General features: G+C 41.8%; 3 protein-coding genes across 3 annotated transcripts; all 3 read right to left on the reverse strand.

Moving 5' to 3' along the window:
- Positions 1 to 4928: 4928 nt before the first annotated feature.
- LOC306709662 (SUMO-conjugating enzyme UBC9-like) lies at positions 4929 to 9502 on the reverse strand. Its single transcript, XM_079177899.1, has 7 exons — positions 9204 to 9502; positions 8849 to 8934; positions 8652 to 8735; positions 8107 to 8179; positions 7526 to 7635; positions 6542 to 6621; positions 4929 to 6313 (listed from the first exon to the last, which is right to left on the reverse strand). The coding sequence occupies exons 2-7, from the start codon at positions 8912 to 8914 to the stop codon at positions 6250 to 6252; spliced, it is 477 nt and encodes a 158-aa protein (XP_079034025.1). The 5' UTR covers positions 8915 to 8934; positions 9204 to 9502; the 3' UTR covers positions 4929 to 6249.
- A 1963-nt stretch (positions 9503 to 11465) lies between these two features.
- mpst (mercaptopyruvate sulfurtransferase) lies at positions 11466 to 14102 on the reverse strand. Its single transcript, XM_079178186.1, has 2 exons — positions 13394 to 14102; positions 11466 to 12249 (listed from the first exon to the last, which is right to left on the reverse strand). Exons 1-2 carry the CDS (start codon positions 13980 to 13982, stop codon positions 11951 to 11953), a joined length of 888 nt encoding a protein of 295 aa, XP_079034312.1. The 5' UTR covers positions 13983 to 14102; the 3' UTR covers positions 11466 to 11950.
- An 82-nt stretch (positions 14103 to 14184) lies between these two features.
- LOC306709874 (3-mercaptopyruvate sulfurtransferase-like) lies at positions 14185 to 17315 on the reverse strand. Its single transcript, XM_079178185.1, has 2 exons — positions 16595 to 17315; positions 14185 to 15120 (listed from the first exon to the last, which is right to left on the reverse strand). Exons 1-2 carry the CDS (start codon positions 17181 to 17183, stop codon positions 14816 to 14818), a joined length of 894 nt encoding a protein of 297 aa, XP_079034311.1. The 5' UTR covers positions 17184 to 17315; the 3' UTR covers positions 14185 to 14815.
- Between the last annotated feature and the right edge of the window lie 5354 nt (positions 17316 to 22669).

Raw genomic sequence — 22669 nt, forward strand, 5'->3', positions numbered from 1 at the left:
TGAGTGTGTGTGTGTGTGTGTGTGGTGGGGGGGGTTACTGCAGAGCAGAGCACCTCCTCCTGCTCACCAGCAACAGGCTCTACCTGGACGCCGTTAAGATAATAATTGCACCGAAAACAAGAAAGACAAAGCACGCCACATCCTGTTTCAATCACGACGTAAAGTGGGGTTTGTACAAAAGGCTTGTCCTATGAAGTGGTTGGTGTCAGTGAAACTCAGCTTAAACTGAAGATTCAGAGGATTAAAGTGGCTAAAGCTACCAGATTTAGAACCGTGGGGGTTGTTGAAATTACACACACACACACACACACACACATTCAGGAGTTGTACGGCGTCAAAACCACCGCTGTTGCAGCCGCAACCACTGCAGACGCATACGTACACTTCTCATGTGCTTCTATAGCGGCGGAGAGGAAAGCCAAAGCAGCAGCCTTGCTCTTCGCTCAAAGGTCACCGAACATTTCATTTCCTCCGATTGTTAGTTTGCTCATCCGTCGCAATCATGGTCTCAAATGTAAGACACCTGTCCATGAGAGGGGACTGATGAAAAAAAAAAAGGTTGAATAGTTGCGTGAGTGCACCATTTGTTATGCTTACCACCATCATTTTTGCCAACAGTGATTCCACTAGTGTGAGAATTATTGATGAGGGTGGGGTTGATGAATAAGGGGGTGTCATGCCTTATATGTCTTATACATAAACTCTCTAATAAAGCGGTGCAGGATACTACTGCTTTATCCGCACATCTGATTGGTTATCCACTTTGGATGCACATTTTTTTTCCAACTCAAAGGGAGCGTCCAAACCACGAATGAATACGCCTGGTGAGGATTTTTCACGTCATCTCATGTCAAATATAAAGTTCAGCCCCCTCTCCCACCCCAATGACTTTCGTACAGTCCCTAATTAACAACGGCGTGCTTTGTTCATCACGCAAAGGGCCTCCGCAATGCAACAATATATGGTATATGGAGAATAAAGTCACGTTGCAGATGGAGATTGAACAAAAGGGGGATATGGTGAAACGTTTGTAAGAGTGTAACAGTAAAAGTAAGGCGCAGAACAGCTAAGATCAATGTCAGTATCTACAAGTGCTCATCTCAGTCTTAAAGTTCAATGAAGGGCCATTGTGCAACGCTCATCCACGCTGTACGTAGCCGTGCAAACCACACAGCATTCACGCATACAACAACAACAACTGTTGCAACACGTCGCGTTTGAACTCAGAAGGCAGCAGCAGCCGCCTTGTTTGGGTGCCTGAGTGGGTTTCGGGCCTGCAGTGGGCCAGAGGTTGATCAGATGCACTCGCTTAGGTGTCTCGGCATCAGCTTGCAGCGGTAACAGGAGAGAGACAAAGGCAGCGGAGGGGCGACAGGAAGGAGAGCGCGCATCTCTCGCCCGAAAAGGTCAGAGTCAGCCGAGCCTGAGTCGGGAAGCTGCTGAGGTGGCCATAGCGGTGTCTGTGCTCAAATGCAACAAGAAAGCAGTCTCCATCAACAGACCACAGAGACATGGGAGGGGCTGGGCGGTTGTGAGGTTGAGAAGGTGAGAAAAATAACAAGGGGGGGGGGGGGGCACACTCATATGGAAAAAACCTGTAAGTCTATAAAAGAAAAGGTGCTACCCTTACATTTTACAGAGGTATAGCTCACATGTTGCTGATTCAAGAACACTATCTGCTTCGTCTATTTAACGGCTTTGACTCATAGCGGAGAAGTCAAACACTTTCGTACGTTCGATTCCTGCAAGTGAGGGCCAGAGTTGACAAAGCTCTATATCCTGTGAGGCTGTAGTTGCGGTTGCACAGAGGTGCGTTGAGCTACATAATGTTAACATGCTCACAGTGACATGCCAATGTTCACCAGGTATAATGTTTAACAAAACACAAGTAGGCCTGCGGTTGAGGCTGATGGGAGGGAAGGCCTAGTTATACACCTATTGAGTCACAAACTAAGAATTAAGCTTATAATTCTGATGATATAACGGCAACAATTTTTTAAATGATCCCACTATCATCATATGGGTTAACTGTCATGCCGTGACATGAGGAAATCATACCATGTAGCTGAAGTAACAGACGAGTTATCAGTTGACTGTGTGTTGTTGAGTCACCGCGTCGACGTCAACCATTCCTCAACCATTCCTCTCAACCTCTGCGTAGTAAAGAAGCGATCAGATTTCTGCTACAGATACTCATCTTCTGGGTCTGTCTTGGTAGGAGAGGCAGCAGCTTGTGACAAAAGGCAAGTTTCAGTGGTTTCAGTTGAAACCACCTCCATCCTGCTGCCTTTACACATCACACAGAGACAAGTAACCCCTTCAGCTGCTGCTAGCACTCGGCGGTTTAGCTGCTTTAGCTTTAGTCCGAGGTAGGGACTTCTTTGTGTGTTATGTTCCCTAAATGTTAAGACAACTCATCTTATTCATATCTCATCTTGAGGTAGGAGAAGAAAAAAAAGGAATTCAAAAACAATGAAAGTTTGATTTTGCTTAACACTTTTTACATTATATCTGAATAAATGCACACACACACACACACACACACACATCTGATTACAGTTTAGTCAAGCCTAAATCAAAGGTTTATCACAGATATCTTTTGTCAAACCAATAATATTTCCAGTGTTGTTCCACCTCTAACATAACCCTCCTCCTGTTTATTTATTGTTAAAGCAACAAGCTACCAGCATGTATGTTATTATACTTTTACTTTATTACATGGAGCCCAAAGTGTGAATGACAAGGAACCAGTGTGTGATGTGGTCTCCACGACCTGTCAGCGTCTTGTCGAGCTTCTGGTTCATGATGTTCCTCTCCGTCCACTGGACTGCAGGCCGAGCCACGGAAACGAACGTTAGGATCAAATGCAGCACGTCGGAAACAAACAAGACCAGAACAATGAAAGGACGAAAAAAGAATAGAGAGGGTCGGGAGGAATAAACGTTCTACCGACCCACTTCATCCGTCGTGTGGCCGTACCAGAGGTGGGGGTCGGCAGGCCAGGCGGGTGGAGGGTGGCTGACGTAGGAGTCCCTGGAGAGGGACTTCCATGTTAAAGAAGCACCTAGAGACAGAGGGTTCAGTGGGGTGAATTAAAGGGGAAAGTGAAGGGAAAAAAGTGCGAAAAGGGAAATAAATTGTACAACCACACAGGTGAGTCTGTACGGTAGCCTACTTTGATCTAACTGCTAACGTCAGCGTGCCCAAAGTTAGCTCGAGGCTGATGGGAGGGTCGATGTTTTGCACGTCAAAAAGTATTGGACAAAATTCATATTTTGAGATGATAGTGCTAACAAAAATTGTTTATCAACCCCAAACATGAGTGTTTAACAGTTAATTAAGGTCACAAATGTAAGATATAGTGCGAGACGTTGGTTCAGCCACTTAAGGTACACGTGTGTCGTGTGGGATATCTGAACTATGTTGCAACCTTAGGATTGTGTTTTATTGTGTTAATGTGAGACTATGTAGTTTAACGCTTGCCGAACAGTTATGAGATAGTTACTTGTAGAGTAACAACTACTCAGTAGTTTCAGTTATATAGCAGGACCGATCTAAAGCTGGCTAACATTAGCCACCATAAGCTAGCTGGTCAAACCAGACCAAGTAATCTATAGCAACAAAGCCTCCCAGTGTATTTAATTGAGAATGTTTTGTTTATTCTTTTTTAGCTAATTCAACTGTTAAATTGTAGGAGGAATGTGTTATTTCTACTTTTAGAAGTCAACCTTCTCTTGATTTAGCCAAACGACACCGTACCACACCTGGCGTGCAGTAAGTTAGCTGGTCACACGGTGCACATGGCAACATTCACAGCTGAATAATTCAGCAGGATGATGCAGATCATGTGTCAAACTTCTCAGGATTCCCTTGATTTACTATCAATGTCGCCCGTGTGGCCACTGCCTCTAAAGTAATGTTTATGTGTTAGTGTAACAACATATGGGCAGCAGAGTATTGAACAATAACTGGTTAATCACAGGAGCTGCCCTTCCTATTGAAGACATATTGTTAAACCCAATAACACGCATGGTTATTTGCATATTAAAGGAGGCCTTTGACATAATTAAAATATACAAATAATGTACGGACCTGGACATATTTTGGTGCGAAGACAGTGGCTCAAGCTGTGATAGCTGTGTGGGTACGAACAGGCTGATCCAGGATCAGCATAGTGAGGCAGCGGCAGGGACGGCACCCGAGGGCTTTCTACTGCCCTCACCTACGACACAGCGTGTTCAGAGGAAATCATAACTAGAACAAGAACACATTGTTAACACGCAGCAGCCACAAAAAAAAGAGAGAAAAACAATTGCCTCACCTGTGTCTTTGCTGGTTTTTGGCCAACTGAGCTCATACTGAGATAATAAACCGCAGGAGCGGTGAGTCAAAACAAAAGGTGTTAAATTTCTTAAGAATGTCATGCAAGACACCCAAGAACATTACGTCAGGTGACACCTCTGGACAAGAAAAAGAAGAAAAAAAAAGACAAAACTGACATTTTAAGAGAAATGATCAGCTATAACCTTGATGCAAAAAAACCCTGTAAACTGCACATATAGATTTATGTTTTGCACAATTATTCTGGTGATATTTGCTATTCAGAGCCATAGACTTACTGGTCTGATGACAATGGCGAGCGCAGGAATCGAGGAAACATCTGGAACAATGGTTTGTCAGATGAGCAGGCTTGAATAGGTTAAACCTCTTTAACCGCATACTTTCAAGTCCCCCAAGAAAAAGTGGCTTCTTTAGATACCAGTGAAAACAGAGAAGCCAAGGGTTTAAAAATACGCATCTCCATCATAAGACAGACATGTGAGGTGAACGGCACGTTAATGCATCTCTTATATCATTCGCAGCAGCATTTGAAATGTTTATTTATCACCCCCGCAAACTCAAAAACAAAACATTTTTCATTTCTTTTATTTAACTTTATTTCACAATTGTATGCCATTTATTGTGTTCTTTGTTATAATACCACACACAAATGTCAACTGGCTAAAACAATATAAAACATAACTTCCACAATTTGTCATTATTTATATTATGTACATGCACTCATACATTTAGAGGCAAAAAAACTCTCAGGCCTTCGCTTTCTCTCAAGTGCACTTCCATCCTGTCTGCTGGTTGAGAGGCCATTCCAATGAGGATCCTTCAGCTTCGGTTTACCACATGGACTTCAAGACGTAATAGCGTTTTGGTTTATACAGGTTTGTATTCCTTTTTGTGAGCATTGTGGGAGAAAATAACCGAAGTGATGGTATGCTATTTATAACCAATCAAGAGGCGAAACGCACACATGCAGCAACAGTTTGTGTTACTTTTACAATGCAACGTCTCGTCTCATCCTGCAGCAGTCTGGGAAGCAGAAGACAAACTAGAGTTCAGCGTGTGTGTGAAGTTCAACACCGTGTCTTGACAGATAGCTTCAGTCCCAGGTGGATTCACCAAACAGAGAATCTGAAAACTAATGTCCTCTTTAGCTCCACTGCGATAAAAGATCGTTTTAACTGCTCGGTGGAAGAAACGCCCTGACCCACTTTCTTGCGGTCGCTCTTCCATTCCGCGAGGTGGACAGAGCATCACTTCCTGCCAACATGATGAACTGCCAGAGTTTAGCTTACAACCAATATACAAGTGCCGGGATTTGTCTTCTACCTAAATTGAACGGAGTCTTTTGATGCCTTTTCTGGGAACTCCGAGATGTGAGGGATGTGTGGTAGGAACGAAACAAGGGGATCGGCAGCACAGTGGGAGGAGTGACTTCCACTGTGCATCCGACTGCTTTATCTCAAGTTTCATGCCGCAAATCGTTAACTATCTACAATACTTCTGGGTTTGATAAAGAAAAAACAAGAATAAATGGAAGTTTAAGAATAAACAAAATCCCCTCCTCTGCCACAGACTGAACTACACACTGAGTGGTCTGGACGTCGTATTTCTACAGCTCTGTTGAGAAGAGTACTATGACTTACGGTATTAATGGAGGCATGAATGAGCATCAGCTGCGCATTCAAAACGCAGAAATATTTCTTGAAGAAGATCTAAATTGGGATCTTACTGAACTTTTGTTGTTCTAGAAAAAAAAAAAAAAGGAAGAAAAGAGAGAAACAGGCTCTCTTGCCACCTGTGTAATAGCTTGACAATAAAATGTGGATTCTTATTGGAGTGGTCCGTCAGGTGCTGTTTGTAACCTCCATCAGCCGAGGCCGCTCCGGCGGGATCGGGCCCAGCGCTCCCGCTCTATGTGGGGGCAAACTTCTTGGCCTGTGCTCTTACCCGCTTCTCATAATCCATCCTGTTCTGACTGAAAACACAAAGACAGAGACATTTAGAGCCATGCTGATGCTACTCACACGCTCATTTAGAGGTAGTAGTTCATAACGGGTCGGCGCACAAAGCACTGAAAGAACAGGAAACATGAGTTTCTCCTTTGCTTAAACACGGAAACATTCACATTGCAAATGTCAAAAACGACTTTCATTCAGGCTTCAGTTGTGGGCTATTGGGTGGGTTAGGTCATCACAGCACTTACCAGTAAATTGTGTAAGCTTCTGCTTGTGCCGGGTCTTGAATGTTGGGCTCGTTCAGCAGCTCCTGGATTCCCAACAGGATCTGAAAACAGGCAACAATCTTGAGGTCAGACGGTTCAGCAGCTGCTCCTCCTGGTTCTACGTGTTCATGTTACAGTTACTGTAGAATAAGATCATCTGTGCAGATGTATATTCAGTTAGTAGTGGGATTATATCTGCTCCATTTAACCATCTGTCTGTAGGTAGACGGCTGTACAGCGTGCGGCCTCATTGGGCTTTAGAATGTGTGAGAATCGGAGGGTTTTATTTATCTGTGGACACAGTTGTTGCTGAACGCATTTTTAACATTTAATTTCTGTTTCTCAGATTTTATTTAAGTAATGGTATTTTTAAAAAATGACTGAAACGTTGTCTTAACATTTCTTTACAGGTTTCTATGCATTTCAAATTGATCTATGAAGGATTCTATTGTATTTAATCTAAATCAGATGACGGAATTCAAAGTCTTGGTTCATTTTCTGAATGAATATAAATGTAAATTATGAAGGTTTAAATAATATTAAGCAAAAATAATCGTTTAATGTATTTATGCTATGATTTATTGTATTTTAAACCATCTTTCTAAATGTTATTTACTAAAGACTGAACACATTTATCTCGGCATGTATACGTCAATTCATTTCCCTTGTATTTCTAAATGAATCCTGAAATTTGAGCACGGAGGAAGCCAGAAAAGAGGAAGATACTGACCATCAACCACACACAACCCCGAGGTCTGAAGAGAGCAGTACAGTGCACTGTGTAATATATTGTGTAATAAGACAGAGTGGAATATATGCTGTAATTGCCCACACAATAAAAAAATAAAAAAGTAGACTCGGTTCAGTCACTGCAGCGTACAATGAATCAATAATCTGAAGGTAAAAAGTGAACCGACCAACTACACCGCTGACACGAGCATACGAGAGACTGTTGAGCGTTCAGACCTGTTTGATGGTGATGGCGGGCCTCCAGTCCTTGTCCTCCTCCAGGATGGACAGACAAACGGTGCCGGATGGGTAAACATTTGGGTGGAATATCGGTGGCTCAAACTTGCCTGAGAAGAGAGAGAGAGAGGGAGAGGGAGGGAGAGAGAGAGGGAGAGGGAGGGAGAACTTTAAAACAAGCCTTGATCAACATGTGATCTGCATATCTTACACCGTAGTAACAGGGATATTACAATAAATAAAGCTTTCATTAAAGGTTCTCTGTATGATATTCAGAGCATTAGTATATCAGCAAACGACTTGCTTTGTAAAGATCTGGTGGAGTAATGTCTACCTGAGCAGAGAATGATGTCGCTCTCTAATTTGTAGTAAATAGATTCCCTCATTCACAAAGATAGAGACTGTAATTTAAACACTGTCATCTTTTGCTCATTGCTTACACAAGGCGGTGTGCCGACTAAACCAGGTATGAAGACTGTTTCTGAGCCTCTCCTCTGTTGTGTTGAATACACAGCTGGATGTAAAAGTCTGTCCTCTTAACCGTGAATGAAACCATGAGCCAGGTGAGCAGTGACACTCACATTTTGGTGGTGAGGAAGGGTAGTCATCTTTGAACAGCATTCGGAGTTTATAGAGTCCTCCCTCCCACAAGGTCTAATGAAAGAAGAAGGAAAGAATTGATCTGTAAATACGAAAGCATATGAAACAACTGCAAGGAAAGAAGCAGAAGTAAAGATACAAGAATGACTTTAAAAACTCTCTTTGTATGACAAACAAAGCCTTTTCTCTTTTGCAAAGCGTCCCGCACGGTTTTGCTTCAATCACAAGTAAACACTCGTCTTTGGATGCCTCTCCTATTATTTCTAAAACGTTATATCTAATGTAAGAATTAAAAGGTAAACCATGACCATGCTGTTATTTGAGTGGCATATTTCTATGTTGATATTGGGTAAATCTAGACAGGAATGGGGCAGTAAGCTGACGTGATCTGGTGACAAATGCACCACACACATATTGAAGAACTGGTTGTAGTGCGTGTTGTTTAACATGAAGTATTACATCCTAACTCCTAAAAGGTATATAAAGGGGTTTACAGCTGGTCCACTTCAATGTGTAGCTGACTTACTCCTTTCTTCCCTGGAATCGCACACTCCCAGTTCATCAGATTCATGGTTCCATCGGGATTCTTAGTGGGCACAGCAACAAAACCCTGTGTGGTGTACAAGGCACACAGCATCAGTGAAAACTTCGTGTAGGTTGCACTCGTGAAGGTCAGGAGATACACGTTGCTATTGAATGAGGGATCAACGTGTTGCTGCTTACAAACGGGTGGTCTTTCCTCCAGGCTTTGCGCTCCTGAGACAGTCTGCTAAGAGCGATGCCAGACATTGCTGCTCATCAACGCCTCCCTGTGGAAAAACAAAATCCCCCCAAAACAGATTAATTATTCAATTAAAATGTGCCCACGTACTAGTATTGTAGCCCTAAATTGCTTCTTCAGAGAATAGCAGTTACACGTTGGCAATTTACGACATCGTCGAAATGTATTTACGTAGTTTATGAGAGTCCTGGATATTACGAGGTAATTAAATCTGGACATTGTACGTTAATTCCATATAAGGGCAGAAATTCTACAACAGTAACAAACGACGAACGGCTTCATTCCAACGGAACTTACCTCTTTGTTTTATTTAACGTTAAACACTAAAATGACGTGGGTTTGAGAACGTTAGCGTAACTAGCTAACGTTACTGCTGCGTTAACGGCGGCCGAAAAAAAAAACACACCCTTCGACGCTCAAAAACAAACCTAGTGGGCCAGTTAGGACGTAAAGGACCAAACCGAAAGAAACTTAGATGTTACCAACATTCCCCCAAACAACCTTATCGACATATATTGGTGTTATTTTTGACAATTTACCACAGATGTGTAAAACAATGTGACTCGCGACACCGTTTCGACAGCTAGCCTATTGCAAGAAAGGACCCCAATTTGTTTATTTCGTCAGGACCTTCAGGCAGTTTTCGGGATGGCCGAGTGACACACGTCAGAGACGAGCGGCCATCTTTGTTGTGGCATTTGATGCATGCTGGGAAGTTCACTCCTTTGAACGATTCGATCATTTTGAGTCATGCCGCCCGCTCCTAAACGAATCACCTTTCACTCCCTAATATGTCAGCAAACAACTATTTATAATATAATAGTAGAATAATGTCTAGTTGAGCAGAAACTGAAGTCACTCTCATTTGATCTTACACCTGGTTTCTACGTTTAAATGAAGCCCAGAATTGTCCTAAAAACAGCAATATAAGGAAATACAGATTGACAGGGTCATGATGATAGAGAGGGATTATTTTTGTATTTGTTCTACACATTGTTCTGTTTTTTTCTGGAAAATCCAACTCATTCGACCTCTGAGCTGACTAGTGTGTCTGTGGGTGAGGGGGGAAAGCCAAATATACACTGACGAGGCTTCTGTCAGTCACAGAAAGGGAGGTTTGATTCATTGAAGCAGTCATAGACCGTAAACAAGAAGAGGACGTAGTCATCGCGATGTCACCCATTGGTTTGTGGACTGCTGTTTTGAAGCCTGCAGTTTGGCTTTTTGCAACCAGTGAAAGGGAAGTGACTATATTTGGACGGTGGAGGAGCGACATAGAGACACTGTGTATTAATCAGGTTGCGGTAGTGACCTGTCTATCACAACGTAGCCCGCCTAAAAGCATACTCTGCTTTATGCTCTATTTTACCATAATTTACTAAATAAACATCATGCTGTATTGAAGTAGACTTGAAACTAGCGATTGAGACCATGAACTCATGTTTACAATGTTTACTGAGGTAATTAATCAAGTGAGAAACAGGGGGATTTTTCACATTGACTTCCATACAATCAAACTTGTTTTTTGCAATCGGAGGAGTCGTCCCCTGCTGACCAATAGAGAGAATGCAAGTTTAAGGCACTTACGCATTGGCTTCACTTTTCGGAACCGGAGGTTGCCACATGGAAGCAATACATACCTCTGCAGACACAGTAAGCAAAGTCCACAACTCGAGAAGAATTGTTCAAAAAATTATGATCGTTCTCTTTTGCCCAGTAGTAATGGTCTTTTGTTCTTCTCTTTTTACCCCAATGGCACATAGCAACAGCTGACATCATACACAAATAAAGTAACTCATTATATGCTATGTTTAACAGTTCATAGGTGCCAATGGCATATTGCCTGTAACAAAAGACAATGATGCAGGTTAGAACAAGTGCACAGCTTTCACTACAATCTTCTATGCAACTCTCAAAATACGACTCTTACTCAGCCTTTTTTTCCACATTAGAAGGTCCCATATGAGTTAAATAGTGTACATTCTACAGTTGCACATAATAGCTTACTACCATGCTGTAAAAAAAAGCTATAATACATAAACTTTGTTGTTAAGATCGGGCATATTGCCAGACACCTCAAATCAAGCACAGGAACCGGTCTGAACTGGTTTTGATTTCCTCTGCGTCAGCATCCCAATTTTTTTTTTTTTTTTTTTTTTTTTTATGTGTTGTATCTTGCAGCCTTTTCATGGGCTTCATCATCTGCTCCATGTTTTTTTCATTTGCTGGGTTCACAACAAGTTATATTTTAGTAACTTTGTAAGGATTTAAAATGTTATGAATTGAAATCAATACAAATAAAATATTTTGACGTACAATAAAATTAGCATTAGACTGAAAAAAAAAACAGAAAATAATTTCCTATAATCCCATGAATTGCGAGGAAGACTTGGTCAATGTCTATTTCCTCCATCTACAGTATTTTGCCCTTTGATCTTCCATGGCCTTCTAACAAAGCTAATATTTATTTTACTGGTTACTGAATAATCAAGTTTTTCCTCCGTGTCCTAAGCTGGACATGTTTTAAAGGGGAATAAAGATATGACACTGTACCCATGATGTATAGCATAACACAACAACGGCCTCGCCATTTATTTCATTTACATTTGTAAAATAATGAATCAATACATCATCAAGAAATCAAGAAAATGCACTTCTTCCAAGAACCCAACATCCCTTATCTTAGTACCCTCTTGGAGATTTCCTCATCTCTACCATCGTTAACATGCCGAGATATATTAATGACAACCAAAACAAATCATGTTATTTTAAAGTATTGTACACCTTTCTGCAATATGCAACTATAGCCCTATTGAGGAAAGTCAGAGAATTTGCATAAGTAGAGGAGATCTTCATTACAAGCTCACTATGCGCGCAGCCTTATTCAGCATGACCTATCTCCTCAGTATTAGTAGAATGTACACTATGAGACTAGAGTCAGAGTCGTGATCTATCACTCTTGTTGGCAGCAGAAACACTGCTTTCCCTTGTAAAAGCAACATCACATCCTTGTGTGTAGTAATCCACGGCCTTTCCTCTTTCCTTCACACCTTCTTTCTCTCTCCCTCTGACACGATATGCTCCGCCGATGCCCTTTTAAACCATTCGGACCAGGAGCCGTCATAAACACACGCCCCGGGGTGCCCGAGCAGGTGAGCTGCCAGAACAACATGGCACGCTGTGACACCGGACCCGCAGGTAGCCCAGAGTGGTTGCTCCAGGTCCACCCCCGCCTCCCGGAACAGTTTGGACAGGCCCTCAGCTCCCAGCTCCTTGCCAGAGGCGTCCAGGAAAGAAGTGAAGGGCATGTTGATTGTACCGGGGAAATGTCCCGGCAGTGTGTCTGTGAGGGTGAGACGGAGGAGTGAGAAACATGGTGAACATTTGGAGCTTTCAGCCACATCTCATGGTCTTCATCAGCAGACAGAGTTTGCTTACAGATGGTTCAGTTGTCATCCATGACAGTTAAAGATGAAGGCCAGGAGATGTGGCTGAAAGTCGACCTACTAGTACCATAAGCTTGACATTGTGTTTGATGTAACTGCACAAAAGCAAATAATGGATACAATGTACTTGAAATTACACTTAATTAATAACTTTCTTCTATAATCAGTTATTTTGATTCATCACAAGATCATAAATAGTGTCAACATTAGTTAGAAATTATATTCATTACGTATGATACATAAGAAATCATGTTGGCCTATAATAAACTAAATATGTGATGAAAAATTGCTTCATTCATTGCTAAAACCTGCAGAATATAATGTATTGTTTTAATGCAACAAACCCTTGTGGATCCAATGAGCCCAATTGAACTCATGTGTGATGAGGTTAGTCCGCAGAGTATTTCACATTCTTTAGAAACTTGATGTCGCCGCATAAAATTATCTGTTGTGACCTTTAGAATAATCACAGCCTCATGAAACTTAACAACCACAAACTAGAGATAACGAGAGCATTCACCAGATGAATGGCTTATTGACAATAAGATGGTTTATGAGCTTCAGAACAGAAGCGCCGAAAATCTCCAAACGTCAAACCTTTTTGATACCGAATCACAGCATGACTTCTTCTCTATGGTGTTCCTCGAGGTCTTGGTGTCTTAATGTGGTGTTTTGGAGGAGAGCTTGATTATTTTTAACAATTCTCGAGCTAAAACTTTACCCCAATGTTACCCCAAATCTGTGTAACGAATGGTAGGAACCCCAAAAAACACAATAAGAGACACGATAGACCACATCATTCCATCATTATGTCCTAAGCCCTTTTAAAATGTCACAATTTGTATTAATTTATTTTTTATTTCTGATTCATGACTAGCAAAACGTTACACACTCTGCTGAGCTGCATCTCAAAATAATCTTAATTACAGCTTTTCAGAGGATGTAGCCTACACCACTTCTATGGGCCATCTGTTGACCTGCTACCCCACCACCACCTCCCACAAACAAGAGGGTCTCTGATAGTTAATAAGTCCAGCTCACCGTCTCTGGGCTCCGGCTCGGTACCCCTGAACCTCCCTGCAGACCTGGCATCCACCACCTGCACCTTCTTGGTCCCGATGTTCTCCAACACGTCCCCGTAGCTCTTCACCCACGACGGGTTCACAGTCGCCCGGAACTCCCTGCACTCCGGCTCGGAGCGGTCAGACGTGACCGGGTAGCCGTCAGCCAGCCAGTTCCTCATGCCCCCGTCCAGCACCGACACCGAGCTGTGTCCGAACAGCCGGAACATCCACCACACCCGGGGCGCGCAGAACGACCCGAAGTCGCTGGTGTCGTACACAACTACGTGCGTGTCGTTGCCGATGCCCAGACCCCCCACGTACCGAGAGAAGTGGCTGGAAGTTGGCAGCATGTGGTCCAGCGCGGAGCTCTTGTCGCTGCAGTCGTCGATGTCAAAGAACGAGGAGCCCGGGATGTGCTTCTGCGCAAACTCAGCTCTCGGGTCCCGCTTCGTTTTCGGCAGGTACCACGACGAGTCGAGAACGCGAAGTTTGGGCCCGACGAGGTTGCTTCTGACAGCATCTGCCAGCCACTGGGCCGACACCAGAGCCCGGGTCTGCGCCGCCATGACGAAGCCGCTTAGATAATAATACAAGCTCCGTGCGCGAGAGGGAAAGGCTCGTGACTGTGCTCTTTATAGGCCAACACGGAAAAGAAACATGAGAAGTCACGGCTACGTGTTCAACTGTTCACATTCAACACCAACTAGTTTACGACCAGACATGACACTTAAAAAAAAAAGAAGAAAAGAGAAGAGACGAAAACATTCTTAAACTTTTCTTTAATAAGTAGTTAGTGTGGGTATACAAAAATAGATTACATTTAAATCACATATAAAAAGGTGTTTGGAACAAGTGCATCTACCTGATGAAGTGGTTGTTAGTTTATAACTAAAGTAGAAGACATGCCCATCTTTTTAACGTGCACTTCTTATAAAGCACCAGCAGGTTGTGCCATGTGGATACACACGCCCACAGAGGGCAGGACGCTTATCAGATACAAGATTTAGTAGAAATGATGTCAAACAAATTGTAAAACAAGTATTCTTTCATCCGTCAGTAGCAAGTCTGTACGGGATTCTGACAGCAGCAACAGTCATTTCTTTTCACATGTTGCAACATAGTTGTGACATTCAATCCAACTAAGTCAAACTGAGTTCAGACTTCTAATCTGCCAACAGATCAAACAGCCTTGTTTCACAATCAAGTATAGAATGTGTGTTATATCCACATTCAAATCCTCAAGCACACACACGCAGCTTATTTAAGGTTTATAGCTCTGCTCATTTCTGGATATTAAAATATTTGCGATTGAGCTTAATGTGCGATAAATCAATCGGCAACATGAAGTGATGTAACTGTTATATATAATATATTTTTAAATGCTGTAAGTGAGGCTTCGTCACGCCTTGGTGAGCTTGCGTTTGACCTCGGAGACCACGTGCTCTGGCGGAGCCTTGGTGAACCACTCGTACCAGGAGCCATCGTACACGGACGCCCCAGGGGCGCCGCACAGATGGGCGGCCAGCACCATGTGACAGGCGGTCACACCGGAGCCACAGGATCCACAGATTGGCTTGTTCAGGTCCACATCGGACTGCTCGAAGAACTTCTTCAGCTTCTCCGTGGACAGCATCATGCCGTCATCCTCGAGAAACTCAAGGAAAGGCATGCATTTGGAGCCGGGGATGTGACCCGGTTCGACACCTGTGGGGCGATGACATATTAGAATATTATTTACACTGATTTTGGTTGTTTCATGAGGATATTTGTGGGTTTTTTTGCACGCTCAGTAGCAAAAAAAAACAATGTCGTCACCTATTTCCGTGCACCAATCATGATTTAGCAACATTTGGAAATGATGTAGGTCTGTTTGCTTCTGTTGCAAGACCACCACTGTCAATCAAATCAAACACACACACACACACACACACACACACACACACACACACACACACACACACACACACACACACACACACACACACACACACACACACAGTCCTGAAAAGTCAGGACTTTTGATGCAGATACGGTCAGCTTTTTGTAGAAAACCTATTTTTATATGCCTTCATCTCTTATTTAGTGATGAAAGTAAGTAAAGTCTGTAAAGTTAAAGAAATACTACTTCTGCATTACTTCTACTGCTGGACATTATTAAAGTAACATCAGAACAGAGTTCCTCTTTTCTTTATTGACATTTGAATAAAATGACTTTGAACAAAATATATCCCAACAAAAACAATCACACCTGTTCAATGAATCATGTAAGGATACTTTGATGAAATCTAAAGAAATAGCCGGCGGTATATGTAAACTTTGAGATCACTTCTCTGCATATTGACATTTGCAGCATTGCAACATTCAGTTCAATGACTTTTCATCTTTGTTATTTTAGGGGTTGTGAGCCCTGCTTCTCTTTGCCGTGGTGCTCTTGGTGAACGTTGATGCTGTGCCGGGCAATATAGGCTAAAAGCTGAAAACACCTATCCTCCTTTCTTCCAGTTAATCCCATCCTTGTCGCCAAATTGTAATATCACGATGTGTGAATCAATCAACATGACAGAGACTGAACTGTGCATGGTTACTGCACACTCAGCGGTTACATGAATGACAAGACAGTAGTTCCCGCAAACAGAGCTGTAGGTGATAATTCAGTATGGGAATTCATTATCAAACTCAGTTTAATCAAACTATTTCCTTGATCTGATTACTCTGTATTTGTGCGCATGCATGTAAACTTGTGTGTTTAGCTGGGAATATTTATATATATTCATATATGTCATTATCAAAATATGAAATGAACCACATCAGATGGAAGATATGGGACATATCGACCGCACTAGCAGTAGGTGGCAGTAAAGTAATACAGTTTATTCCCATACAATCCTAATACATTACATACTTAACCTTGCCTTTAAGTCCTGCTGTACTGACAGGTATCCGTGTGAGCCGACACAAACATCTTATTTGAGTGTGCAACTGCCCTGGTATTTACCAAAAGACTGTTTAACTTTGAAATCACACAAGCAGCCTTGTTAACGCCATCAGAAATCTTACTTATGAAGTTCATGGGTTCATAATAAAACACCAAAGGTCAATAAACAAATGCACTCCCATAAGTTCACAAAAGGTCTTAAAAATAAAGAACACTTGGGTTCAAATATTAGGCTACACATACCCTCTCTTGGTTCTGGCTCTCTCCCACGGAACCTTTCATGGGGCCTCACGTCCACCACCTGAAACTGCTTTGTCGCAATGTTCTCTGACATGTCCTCAAACGACTTCACCCAGGAGCGGTTCATGGTGGCGGTGAAGCGGGCTGCTTCCGGCCGGGTGTAGGTGCTCGAGACCGGATAGCCCTCCCTCACCCAGTCCCTGAAACCCCCGTTAAGCACCGACACCTGAGGATGTCCATACAACCGGAACATCCACCAAACCCGGGTGCAAGAAAATGCCCCAAAGTCACTGGCGTCGTAAACAACCACATGACTGTCATCTCCGATGCCCAAGTTCCCCACGTAGTCGGCGAAAAACTGCGCGGTTGGGAGGGTGTGGTCGAACTTTGAGTCCCTGTCCGAGCAATCGTCTATGTCGAAAAAAGACGCTCCCGGGATGTGAGATCGGGTAAATTCCTTCTTGCCGTCTCGGTTCATCATCGGTAGGTACCAGGACGTGTCCAGGACCCGCAGACGCGGTCCGACAAGATTGCGGTTGACCATGTTTGCAAGCCATTTTGCAGAAACAAGGGCTTGAGTTTGCAACCCCATGTTTGCACGAGCGTCCTGGGCTCTGGTTGAAAAGTCCTTTTTGGCTTAGGGAGGTTCCTAAGTGAGTGAAATTACCCTGACGTATCTGGCCGGCACGATAAGAGCTGTTTGAATCCTCTAAATGATAAGAAAAGGCGTTTCAATGCTGCTTCCTTTCTTATATTCTTTAGCATAGGAAACACTGGACCTTCCTTTACCAAAGGAAATAAGATAATACCGCCCCACAATTCCTTGAGGGGGCAACAATTATTGTGACGCACAATTCGGCCGTCCATGAAAACAAACTATATGCTTATCTTGCACAGGTTTAACAATTGTTTTCATACAGTCATAAACTAATTGGATTCGTTGATGAATATAAATAGACAATAATAATCCTTTCGTTTCATTTTATATGCATTTATTTACTTCGAACACTTAAATAAGTAAAAAAAACAAAAAATAAATAAAATGAACAGTAAATATAGCAAACTGTCAATGAACACATTCTCTTCCTCAATAACAAGAAGCAAAGGTAAAAAACAAAAACGAGCTAGGCCTATATTAGATTATTAAATTGTTAAAAAGCTAAATATAACCGAACCGTTGAATCTACATTATTGCACATAGAAAATACTGATCAATAGTTTCACTGATATTTCACGAGTGAATTGTCAGTTTCTACTGAAGCAGCTTTTGATTGTAGAGTGCGACAGAAGCAGGAAGGAGCTCCGGTTTCTCTCCTTCATAGGCCAAATCCCAATGTCCCCCCTTACGGACTCACGGACTTTGAGGCGCGCTCCCGCAAAGTCCGTGAGGGTTTGGGGCTGTCCCTCTGTCAAATCATCTCTCTCGCAGACATTTTGAGCCCTTTATGAACCCTTTCCGTAAACCAGCATGGAATGCTGACCTAGCCTAAGGGAATTACCCACAAATCATTGCAATGTGACTTTAAACACGGGGTAACCAGTGGACGCATGGAGACGTAAAAAAAAAGGTAAACAAAGAGGACGGCTGACGTGTGTTCAGTCAGGAGTATTTACACAGAAACATTAAGGGTTAAAGATGGAACAAAAAATAAACATGAAATCAGAGAATATTTATTTATTTATTCATCAAATATTAGATTTTGTCATTGAAGCTGACAAAAACGAGTAAATAGATTATATGAAATTACTTCTCATCTTGTGAGTAAAGATCCTGGAAGACGTTCAAATCGGGGAGTATAAAGTATAAAATAAATACACACAATTATACATCATATTTGTTGTCGTTTTCATGGTAACGTGATATGTTGCAGCAAAGTGCTGTCCCATTCCTATTTACACCATCTCAAGCCCTCACAGCCTCTCACACTCAACCACTTACCAGGTGAAGTCAGTAAGTCCTTGAGGGTTCAGGGTTTGAGGGTTTAGGGGGGACATTAGGATTTGGCCAGCCTCTCACAAAAGAAGCCCTTTGCATTGCCTGCATGCACCAGTAAAACAGAGTTAAGTTTATCGTGTTTTAGTTGCATGTTTTGAAGTCCTTCGTTGTTTGCCATGGCAGACCTGCATCAGTGACATCCGCCGTCGCATCATAATTGCATCTGTGTCCCTCCCTGGTGGTAGTGCACTTTGTACTCCACTACATTTATGAAACAGTTTTTGTTACTTTGCATACTAAGATTATCAACACAAAAACAAAATGTTGAGACTGTGCGTATCAGTGTATATATAGCCGACACAGACAGTATATACATGTGTAATGTTGAGATTAAATGAAGAAAAACGTACATTTTAATTGAAAATGTACAAACAAATTAAGTGTAATACTTGACACCTTTCTCTGTTGTGGTTCTTAGCTCAATTTTTAGTTGTGGTTGTTCACCGTAGGGGACACAACATAAAATAGAGGATAAAAAGAGAAGATTGACCACAGAACTGAAAGACTGATTTTTTTCTGAAACATGCTGGTAGAAGAACCTTAAACCAACCTAAAATATTGAGCTGCATATCAAAGCTAAGTCGTGGGTGCTAGGAAGGCCTCCGGGGTAGTGTTTTGAGAGTGGGTATCTCAAAGATATAAAATGAATTTGCCTGAACACAAGACACCTTATTCAATGAGTTTGAGCTTTGTGGGAGCTGGCCTTTAGATACAATTGGGAGCACACTGCCTGCAGATTGAAGCACTGATGTCAGACAAACCGTAACAATATAGCAGACCATGTGCCGAAATGTTTTGTTTTTAAACAAGGATTGGTGCTTTTAACAGCACTCCCTGTTTCATATGTCTACATTTTGCCATAAATAAGATAATGGTGCTGTGGTATAGTTAGATTGGGTAACAGACATGGTACGATTTATGTAACACACAAACAAACAGGTAAGAAAGAGCGAGAGAGAGAGAGACAGAGAGAGAGAGACAGAGAGAGAGACAGAGAGAGAGACAGAGAGAGACAGAGAGAGAGAGACAGAGAGAGAGACAGAGAGAGAGAGACTGAGAGAGAGAGACAGAGAGAGAGAGAGACAGAGAGAGAGACAGAGAGAGAGACAGAGAGAGAGACAGAGAGAGAGACAGAGAGAGAGAGACAGAGAGAGAGACAGAGAGAGAGACAGAGAGAGAGACAGAGAGAGAGAGGAGGCAATAAACTGAATTGCTTAATTGGAGTCACTGCTTCTATATTATAGGCAAACCCTTGTTTATGTAATCCAACCAAGTTTTCCCACTGACTGTTCCTCCACTCTACCGACTGGCCAGATCCGAGAGAAATTTCCATATTGAGGTAAGCTGATTTTTACTCTTAAATTAAAAAAAAACACGTGAATAATGTAGAAAAGAGATTTATTTTGACTTACTCACATGTGAAGTATGTGTATCAGTATACGTCTGAAAAGTCTTGTTTTTACACAGAAAATCTTGAGAAATACCTTCTTGTGATATATTAAAGGTCAAAAACACTTTTTTCTTTTTGGCAGTTTTGGGGTGATTTATTGTCTTGAGAGTAGTTTTAAAATGGAAGAATAAATAAGTCCTCAAACACAAATAATATGTTTCATTAAGATTGAGATGAATAGGAGACCAGAATGAACCCTGATGTATTCATATAGCATATTGACATTTTGAAGAGTACAATGTCTTTCCAGAAACTATAATAATAATAATAATTTTATTTGTACAGCACTTTACAAAGTGCTTTCCATAGACAGCAGATCATTACCAATACACAATATCAAGAAATAAAAACAGCAAAATAAAAGCACACAGTTAAAAGGCAACGGTTAAAAGGTGAACCTATTAAAAATAAACTTAAAATCAAGTGGTTGACAATTAATTGTCAGGTGAAAAGGCAAGTCGGTAAAAATGTGTTATGGGACAGGATTTAAAAGCAGAAATAGTGTCAGCAGATCGGATACTAACTGGAGGACTGTTCGAGAGCAGAGGTGCCAGTACAGCAACGTCCTGTTAATCCATGCAGTCTAAACTGTTTTTATCTCAAATGTAAAATGTTGACAGTTGACAGTTTTTGTGGCTTATCCCGAGTGATTGTGTTGTTGTTGTTTCCAGGAAAGACGTTTTTTTTAATTATCTTTTGTGCTTTAAGCAGCAGAAACTAAATGATATGTACTGTACCTTGATTGTACCAGGGCAATGATAAATAGGCCAGTAACGGTTATCATTGCATTTAAAATAGAAATGATCTTGTGTTAAATGAGAAAATCTGTTCATAGGATTTGGGTGAACCGGCCCTTTAAAGGAAGAGAATTTGAAATGAAGAGAAACGTTTCACATTTTCTGCATGTGCTTTGTTCATTTTGCCTGGTTTGAAAGAATGATTAAAACCCATTTAATGTCCATAAAATCAGATAATGTATGTTATATAAGTCAGATGTCCGTTATTGTTACATTGAAAAATAAATTATGTAATACATGGTAGTAGTAGTGCTGGTCGTACTGCTTGTATTCAGTAAATGAGCTATTGGAATCACAAGACCTGTATCCTTGCAGAACCTGAATCCACCCTCAGATAGAATACAGACGGCCAGCATTGTGTGGAGGACTTGAACTGATGCGATAAATCAGGAGAAATCTAATTTCCCAACAGTCATACTGCGAGAGATGCATTCCCTGGACAATCGGCAACCAAATACGCTGGCGAAAAGGGAGTAAGTTCTTTCACGTGAGAGCTGATGCCATTTATTATCGGTCATTACTTGGGTCCATATAGTTACTGGGTCCAGGGGCTATTGTCTTACACAGAAGTAAAATCTGGATAGATACCATTCATGTTTACAACATTAACACACAAAGAGACCTCTGTTAGACTCAGCTGTCCCTTGCCAACAATCAGATAATTGAATAACAGGTTCCACTAATGTGGAAAAGGTTGGACATCATGTGAAGGAAATTAAAAGGGAAATGACAAGTTACACTTGCCAGTTTGTGTGTGTGTGTGTGTGTGTGTGTGTGTGTGTCTGTGTGTGTGTGTGTGTGTGTGTGTGTGTGTGTGTGTGTGTGTCCTGTATATCAGTAAACCTGAATCTAGCTTTACTACAGCCATGCTAGCAACTCTGTAGGCACAAAGATGCTTGAAGCTAAATGCGTCCACATGCTAACATGCTCACAATGGTAATGCTAACATGCTGATGTTTAGCAGGTATCATGTTTACCATGTTCATCGTTAGTTACTACTACTACAACATTAGTGGGTTAGAATGCTAATAAGCACTGATTAAATACAATGCACAGGTGAGGCTGATGGTGATGCGATTAGTTGTGCAGGTATTTAGTAAAAAGTATTGGGCAAATCAAAATTTTGATCTGATGATGACGCTGGATGAAAAGCTTACACTTCACCAAAGTTGTTCAAACTCACCCTGAGAGGAACCTGGAATGTCTGTACCAAATTTCATTACAATATCCTAAAGTCAACCTCATGATGGCGCCAGAGGAAATATCAGGGAGTCACCAAAGTCATGAGGACTCCAGTCCTCAGTGGACCGACCGGCTGACCGAATGATAGACTGGCATTGCCTTACCTAATCTCAAGGCAGTTCTTAAAATAGTCACAAAATTGAAACGTTTGATTCGTGTACATGGACCATTTTTTTGTGTCACTAAGCACAAAAACAATGCCATTGGTAAGTCAACTAGAATCCTGTTTCTTCGTAGGCACACAAATGAAACGCGTCCATGGGCCTATGCAACAGTCAGACATTAGCATTTTACTTCTGCCGATTGCATTCAAGCTTCAAAAACTGAAAGGCAGTGTTCATGCTGAACAAAACCTGTAACTGTCATAAACTTGTGTTTGCCACAAAGTTTATTTTCTGCAGTAATCCAAAATCCAATTGATAAAAATCTCATTGGCTTTTTGTCCAGGGAACCAATACGATGCTAACTTCCTGGGTTGGCCTGCAAAATTACATTATCCCTGCAGCACTCTATATGTATACACTTAACATGTAGGTGCATGGTTTTCCTTTTCTGTGTTCTTCATTTCTCATTCTGTTGCAGCTACAATGCAC

This window comes from Pholis gunnellus (genome assembly GCF_910591455.1).
Source record: "Pholis gunnellus genome assembly, chromosome: 17".
Classification (NCBI taxonomy): domain Eukaryota; kingdom Metazoa; phylum Chordata; class Actinopteri; order Perciformes; family Pholidae; genus Pholis; species Pholis gunnellus.

Excerpts from the sequence above, each read along its gene's own strand:
- LOC306709662 (XM_079177899.1), bottom strand. The coding sequence starts at position 8,914 with ATGTCTGGCATCGCTCTTAGCAGACTGTCTCAGGAGCGCAAAGCCTGG. Across the intron at positions 8,180-8,651 it reads CGATTCCAGGGAAGAAAGGA|ACCTTGTGGGAGGGAGGACT; the intron begins GTAAGTCAGCTA and ends TTCTTTCATTAG. Across the intron at positions 6,622-7,525 it reads CCGCCATCACCATCAAACAG|ATCCTGTTGGGAATCCAGGA; the intron begins GTCTGAACGCTC and ends GCCTGTTTTCAG.
- LOC306709874 (XM_079178185.1), bottom strand. The coding sequence starts at position 17,183 with ATGGGGTTGCAAACTCAAGCCCTTGTTTCTGCAAAATGGCTTGCAAAC. Across the intron at positions 15,121-16,594 it reads AGAGCCAGAACCAAGAGAGG|GTGTCGAACCGGGTCACATC; the intron begins GTATGTGTAGCC and ends ATCGCCCCACAG.
- mpst (XM_079178186.1), bottom strand. The coding sequence starts at position 13,982 with ATGGCGGCGCAGACCCGGGCTCTGGTGTCGGCCCAGTGGCTGGCAGAT. Across the intron at positions 12,250-13,393 it reads CGAGCCGGAGCCCAGAGACG|ACACACTGCCGGGACATTTC; the intron begins GTGAGCTGGACT and ends TCACCCTCACAG.